The 7871-nt window shown below is 49.1% G+C and overlaps 1 protein-coding gene across 1 annotated transcript in view; it reads right to left on the minus strand.

Annotated features, from left to right (window-relative positions):
* Nucleotides 1–697: 697 nt before the first annotated feature.
* The window catches only part of ARFGAP3 (ADP ribosylation factor GTPase activating protein 3), a 63691-nt gene continuing 56517 nt past the window's right edge, over nt 698–7871 (minus strand). Inside the window, exons 14-15 of the mRNA XM_017520696.2 lie at nt 3163–3284; nt 698–1767 (exon numbers count right to left, since the gene is read on the minus strand). Of these exons, the coding sequence (XP_017376185.1) occupies nt 1750–1767; nt 3163–3284 (140 nt within the window). The 3' untranslated portion in view covers nt 698–1749. The remainder of the gene's footprint in view (nt 1768–3162; nt 3285–7871) is intronic.

Consider the following 7871-nt stretch of genomic DNA (forward strand, 5'->3'; position numbering starts at 1 on the left):
AGGCTGGAGTGCAGTGGTGTGATATCAGGTCACTGCAACCTCCACCTGCCAGGTTCAAATGATTCTCCTGCCTCAGTCTCCCCAGTAGCTGGGATTACAGGTGCCCACCACCACATCCAGCTGATTTTTCTATTTCTAGTAGAAACAGGGTTTCACTCTGTTGGCCAGGCTGGTCTCAAACTCCTGACCTCATGATCTGCCCGCCTCCCTCCCCCACCCATTTTTTTTTTTTTTTTTTTTGAGACAGGGTCTTGCTCTATCACCCAGACTGGAGTGCAGTGTCGAAATCACAGCTCACTGCAGCCTTAACCTCCTGGGCTGAAGGGATCCTCCTGCTGCCACTTCCCGAGTGGCTGGGATTATAGGCACAGGCCACTGAGCCTGGTTGAATTTTTTCTTTTTTGATAGAGGTGGGGTCACAATCCTTCCGCCCAAGGCTCTCAACGTGCTAGGATTACAGGTGTGAGCCGCTGCACCTGGCCCAACGTCCTCATTTTTCAGCCAGGGCCTCCCACCTTGCTCCTGTGCTGCAAACAACATCCCAATTCATGACAACTGCACATCAGCCCCAAACATGCATTAAATACACACCCATACACAGCTGCTCGCAATTCAAATGTCCATCAATGTGACACCACAAACCCTGATTCACAATGATGTGCTACAAAAGCTTTCAGAAAAAAGTGTAGGCAACACCAACTGCTGCAAGTGTTTATTATCCTTAGAAGTCTACAGATTTGAGCTTTTAAGAAAGATTCACAAAATATTCATCAAAACCACATTTTCGGCTTATCAAATTTCAAATATATTTTACTGTGCGGAACAATATATTCTAATGCTGTCTAAAACACAGCTAAATTATTTTTCTTTATTCATTTATACATATTCTGTAATTTCTGAAAAGCAAGGTTTAAAACTATTCACAAAAGTGCCCAATTACGACGAGCATCCTGCCATACGCTGCACTGTTTTCTGTAGCTCTATCTTCTTACCTCATTCCATTTTAATTCCGTATACCATGTCGATTTATAAATCCCCTTAGGGAGTCCTCATCTTACATTTCTCATCAATTCAAACAGCAACACCTTGTCACAAGGTAACATCAATTCTCTTGGCAATGTGGAAGCTTACGTTTGTTAAAAGCACTCACTGAAAAATATCTTTAAATTTATAGATCATATAAAATAAACAATTTACAAAGAGATGGCTTTAAATATTATTTGGAAGTCATCTTAACATGTAGAAATAGAAAAGAAGCAATCTGTCAATAAGACACCAGTCACGTTTGGCTTTTTGTTCTGGCCCGTCGCTCCCTTCTGGAGGAAGCATGCGTGTGTGAATGCTGTGTCTGCAGGCCCATCCGCATCCGCTGATTCTGGCAGCCCTGAGCCCGTGTGTGGCATGGACACCTCTCCTTCTCTCCTGGATGAAGGCTCCTTGTTCACGGAGCAGGAGGAGCCGATGTCTCCAGGCCCTCAGTGTTGAAACCAAAGGTTCCAAGAAAATAAAGCAAGGATATACCCAGAGATGCCAAAAGGAGGCATGGAGGGAAGTAACGCGAAACAGAAATCACAGTGAAGCTCCTACTACATCAGAACTCAGAATTTCTCAAAAGGAATACTAAGAATCAGAAACATATACCATACGAAAAAGTAGCAAAACAATCTGGTCTTCATTGCCACCTGTGATGTGGTCACTGGTTCATTTAAAGAAGAGTTTCTCCAGGAAATACACATCATGACCACAATATTAAGAACTGTAGCGATCCTGAAGAGAGAAACAAAACAGAAGTTTACGAGCATTCAGCATCAGTCCTCATTCCTGCGCCCTGAATGATCAGCATCACTGAAACTGACACTGCCCCCAGTGTTGGGCATGTGACATGCACACTGCCCCCCGAGGGTGTGCTCATCTGGAAGCAGCCACCACTGCCACTACCCAAGGCTGGGGGCAGGTGTGGGCTTCAGAAGCCAACAGGATTCACATCCTGCCTCAGGCATCCATGTCCACAGTCCTGGGATCGGGAGGCAGGGAGCAAGGTGTCTGGGTGGGAGGGTGCTCAGTGGGCCAGCGGCTACTTGCTGGCCTCTGGGAAGCAGTGTGATGGGGAGGACAGGGGAACACATTTGGTGTCTGAAACCCTGAAATTTTGGTTCAGCTGCTAATCTTGCAGAAGTGACCTTACCTTCTGTGCCTCAACTTCTTCACCTGTAAAATGGGGACATAAAAGGGAGTAATCTCTAAAATGGGGATGACCATCTATAAAACAGGAATGTTATCTATTTGGAGACTGATGTGGGCTTAGCTGACCTAAGGGACATGAAAGAGCTCTATGAATTTTAACTTCAGGGCCAAAGGAAAGGGAAGACTGTGCTAGCCACAGCATGAAAACAGCTATATCCAGAGGCTGGGGGCTAAGGGAACTCTCCAGAAGGGGAGGCACCTGCAGCCAGAGCAGCATCTGTCTGGGGACCAGGAACCTCCTTTAAAGGCACCAGAGTCCACACTGTTTCAGTTCTGCTTCCCCTAGCCGCATTTTACATGAATAGAATCCTTCTTAAATAGCCTGACATAAACAAGAAGGTACAAAGAAATGAGCCATTCATATAATCAGAAATGGCCTCGGCTGTTATGTGCACGCATGTGCCATGCTTGGCTTATGTTTTCACTCAATAGAATGTGGTTTTAGAAGAACTTTTAATTACATGGAAATGCTCATAACATTACAGAGAAAAAGCATGATATAAAACCCTATATATAATACAATCCCTTTTTAATTTTAAAAAGATACGTATATCTTTATCTATGTATAGAAAAAAAATCCTTAAAAATCTAGAGCTAAAAATATACCAAAATATTAACAGAATTATCTCTGTGATGTGGCATTACAGATAATTCCAATTTCCTTCTTAATACTTCTCTGTTCTGTTCCAATCTAGGAAAAGAACTGGACAATGATCATGATCATTCCTATAACAATTCCCCTAATGTCATACATTAGAAAATGTTAAATATAAAATTGTAATTTCTGGTTTTCATAATGTCCTGGGTTATACAATAACATATGATCTAATTTTCCAGCAACTGAAGACTGAAGCAAGTCTCACTTTCAAAATGATGACATACCGTCATACTCAGCAAGCACCGTCCCGTTTCACTGACCTGAATGGAAGTCATAACTCCATTAGCAAAGACGGAGAGTTTCCCAGCGACGGACCTCACTCCCTGCTTGAACTGTGCCATGTCGGGGGCATTGGGCAGCATGCTGGAGAGGCTGTAGTTCCCTGCACACACACAACAGACACTGGCTCATCACTGCCTTGGCCAGGGTGCAGCAAACCCAGTGCCCAGAGTGCTCGGTGGCTTTAGAGAACCTGGATCTCTCCCCTCCTGCTGCCTCACAAGGGGCCCAGCAGTGGGATGGAGACTCAGGCTGAAGAGCCAGCCCTGCCATGATCCACATGAGAGACCCCACATGAGAGGAGATGCAGTATGGGGGACTTAACGCCATCATGGGTTCAAATCCTGGCACTGCTACTTCCAGGCTGTGTGCCTCTAGAGAAGTTCCTTGCTCTCTCTGGGCCGATTTCCTCAAGGTGCTTAACAGCCCTGGCAGGTAAGTACTCAGCAAAAGGCAGATGGGCCAACACGGGTGGCCTGTTTTGCATTGCCTCCTCCCTCTTTTGGCAACAGTACTCCTCCCTTCCTCCGGGAACCACCTCTCCCTTTACCCAGTCCACAGGCATGGGCACAAGACCCAGGCCTGACCAATCAGAGCCTTCCTTGGGATTCACTATCCTCAAATGAGAGGAGCCATTTGCTTGCTCTGGGGTTATTGGCAGGGACAAAGCAAAGCAGCAGCCATCTGTGACTACGACCGCCCCTCCCACTCACTTGGGGGATGGAGGAAGCTTGTTACAGCACAAGAGAATGGTGCTCCCTCAGGGAGGCGGGCCAAATGGACCCGTCACTGATGCTCTCTGACTGTGACTCGGTGGCCAAATTCTAGTCTTCCCAGGTACAGAAGTTCACACTTCCACCTTCTTTGCTAGGGCCAGTGTCAGTAGGTTACTCTGGCTTAAGTTTTGGTTGCCCTGACAAAAACATCACCGTAATTGCTACCGATGTGGGTAAAGTTCATCAGAGCTATCACACAAAAAAGAGGTCTGCCACACTCCCAGAGCTGTCAGTCAGGGGTTCATAAACTTCTGTGTCCCAATTGTAGTACGACACGGGAGGGCTCAGTGAGCTGAACACAAACCCTGCAGGTCCTCAGGGGCAGCCACTCCTGGCTACTCCCTAAGCCCCACATGACACCACCTGCTCCTTACAAAAAACAGAAACCCAACCAGGCACAGCGGCTCACACCTGTAATCCCAGCACTTTGGGAGGCCTAGGCGGGAGGATCACCTGAGGTTAGGAGTTCAAGACCAGCCTGACCAACATGGTGAAACCCCATCTCCACTAAAAAATACAAAAAATTAGCTGGGCATGGTGGCGCACACCTGTAACCCTAGCTACTTGGGAGGCTGAGGCAGGAGAATCACTTGAACCTGGGAGGTAGAGGTTGCAGTGAGCCGAGATCATGCCACCCCACTCCAGCCTGAAACCCTCGGTCAAGTCCCTCTCTTAGAACGAAATACAACTGACAAGTTATCCTGCAGTGTGTCCCTTGGAAGAGACACTGCATTTGCCCACAGTACTCTTCCTATGCCCACCACAGATGCAGGTGCTCCATCTCCACCTGCAGCTGACTGTAAAATCTTGCAGGCCTTCACCAATGAGAGAGTGGAATTTCAACACAGTGATGGGATTGGGGTGCTGTGTCTCCTCTGAGGGCTGCCTGGGCAGGCTGGAGGAGCCAGGTGCCCATGGTCAAAGACAGCCCTAGTGTGCTCAGGTTACACAGTGCACTCCAGGAAGTGACAGCTCCAGCCACCTGCTCAGGAAGAGCGTCCTTGGCTCATAGACTCTCTCCCTGCTATCTGTTCCCAGAACACCCACAGTGCATCCTGAGGACGTCGCCACAGACCTGCTTTTCCACAGCTTACCACCTACTGAGCCTGCCGGGCTCTGTCAGGTGCCACGGGCATAGAAACGAGAACTGATGGTCTGCTGCAGGAAAGTCATCGGAAGGTCTTTTTTTTTTTTTTTTTTGAGACGGAGTTTCACTCATGTTACCCAGGCTGGAGTGCAATGGCGCGATCTCAGCTCACCGCAACCTCCGCCTCCTGGGTTCAGGCAATTCTCCTGCCTCAGCCTCCTGAGTAGCTGGGATTACAGGCACGCGCCACCATGCCCAGCTAATGTTTTGTATTTTTAGTAGAGACGGGGTTTCACCATGCTGACCAGGATGGTCTGGATCTCTTGACCTCGTGATCCACCCACCTCGGCCTCCCAAAGTGCTGGGATTACAGGCGTGAGCCACCACACCCGGCGATCGGAAGGTCTTATCCTCGGTGTAAGGCACAAGAGTGGTGCAGGGGGGCCTAAGCAGGACCCCTCTGCGAAAATGGGAGAGAAGAGCATTCTGGTCTGGGGGCTCCAGAGGCTCAACAAAGCTGGAGCAAGCCACAGCAGTAAATGATGAGAAATGAGGCTGGAAAGGCCAATGGGAACCACGGTCCTGGAGGTGGGTTTGGGCGGAGAGCTGTGCTTAGAGCTGACGGCAGGATTTTCAATAAGGATGACTGTGTTTTGAAAGATCCCTGTGGGAGGGGTGAGGAGAGGGTGAGCAGCAGCCAAGACTGGAGGCAGGAGGACCAAGCAGGGGGTTGTGGCCGTGCTTCAGTTTTGGGGACACGCAGGAGAGATGCCGACCATATGGGTCTATGGTGTGATGAGGGAGGTGGAGGGTCCAGAACAACTCCCAGGCTCCTCAAAATCAGTTTTGTTTTTTGTTTTGAGACAGAGTCTTGCTCTGTCCCTTAAGCTGGAGTGCAGTGGTGCAATCTCAGCTCACTGCAGCCTCAATCTTTCAGGCTCAAGTGATCCTCCTGCCTTAGCCTCCTGAGTAACTGGGACTATAGATGTGAGCCATTGCACCTAGCTAATTTTTTTATTTTCTAAATTTTTTGTAGACATGGGGTCCCACTATGTTGCCCAGACTGGTCTGGAGCTCCTGGGCTCAAGTGATCCTCCCACTTTGGCCTCTCAAAAGGCTGGGATTACAGGTGTATATCACTGTGGCCAGCCAAACAACAAGCTTAACAACAAAATGTGCTCCGACAGCTGCTTGTCAGACAGGCGTGGCAGATGCCAGTTTGCTACATACAGGCCACTCTGGATTTTTGACTGAATCTCCATGGGTGGCAATAACCAAGCCAGATCACCTGACTGCGGACTGAGCGCAGTGCTCTGGAGGCCGGACTCCTAGACCCTGGGCTGGGGCAAGGAAGGAGACAGTGGTCAAGGGACCCCACAAACTACCAGCCATGTGACCCCCACAATGCACACAAGAAACGGAAGCCTGGAATGTAGGAACGAGGGGTCTGCAGGTGTCTGCACTCCCACACAGACGTGCTCATTCAAACAGTGAGAACTGGCCTTCTGGAAAGAAATATGCTGAGGGGCAGCTGGCTTTTATCCTGGCTCTCACCCAGCTTCCTCCGCTCTGTCATCTGGTGTCTGAGTGCCCCACGCCTGCCTGAGGCAGTGCCCAATGATGGCAGTCCCCCAGCTCCAATGAGCGTGTCCCATGGGTGTGACCACAGGGACGGCTGCTGTGCCAGGCCAGGTTGGCTGTAGGCACTTACATGCGCTTCCCACTCCATCCTTCAGCTACAGAGAAAGAGAATGCCCATAAGAATGGCCACAGGGCTCCCAGGCTAGACACACCCCAGAAAGCAGCTTACCTCACCAGAAGCATTTCAAATTTAGAAATTAAGGAATACCAAATTGTTTCTTCTTCTTTTTTTTTGATACAAGGTCTGACTCTATTGCTCAGGCTGGAGTGCAGTGTCACCATCTTAGCTCACTGCACCCTCTGCCTCCTGGACTCAAGCCATTCTCCCACCTCAGCCTCCTGAGTAGCTGGACTACAGGCATGCACCGCCAGAGCTGGCTAATTTTTGTATTTTTTGTAGAGATGTGCAATGCATCCTCCTCAGCCTCCCACAGTGCTGAATGCTGATTACAGGGGTGAGCCAGCACACAGAAGTTTCCTTTCCCCTCTCCTCCGCTCCCCTCTCCTCCGCTCCCCTCTCTTCCTCCCTTCCTCTCTTTCTTTCTCTCTGTCTTGTTTTTTTTTTTGAGACAGAGTCTCATTCTATTGCCCAGGCTGGAGTGCAGTGGTATGATCTCAGCCATTGCAACCTCTGCCTCCTAAGTTCAAGTGATTCTTGTGCCTCAGCCTCCTGAGTAACTGAGATTACAGGAGCCCGCCACCATGCCAGCTAATTTTTTTTTTTTTTTTTGACATGGGGTTGTGCTCTGTCACCAGGCTGGAGTGCAGTGGTGCGATCTCAGCTCATTGCAACTTCCGTCTCCCGAGTTCAAGCGATTCTCCTGCCTCAGCCTCCTAAGTAGCTGGGACTGCAGGCAAGCGCCACCACTCCTGGCTCACTTTTGTATTTTTAGTAGAGACGGGATTTCACCATGTTGGCCAAGATGGTCTCGATCTTTTGACCTAAACATCCATCCACCTTGGCCTCCCAAAGTGCTGGGATTACAGGCGTGAGCCACCACACCCGGCCTAATTTTTGTATTTTTAGAAAGGGTGGGGTTTTACCATGTTAGCCAGGCTGGTCTTGAACTCTCGACCTCAGGTGATCTGCCCACCTCGGTCTCCTAAACTGTTAGGATTATAGGTGTGAGCCACCATTCCTGGCCCAGAACAGTTTCTTAAAACAAGCTTTTGCTTGAATAGGAAA

Source organism: Cebus imitator, unplaced genomic scaffold (assembly GCF_001604975.1).
Source record: "Cebus imitator isolate Cc_AM_T3 unplaced genomic scaffold, Cebus_imitator-1.0 Scaffold865, whole genome shotgun sequence".
NCBI lineage: Eukaryota > Metazoa > Chordata > Mammalia > Primates > Cebidae > Cebus > Cebus imitator.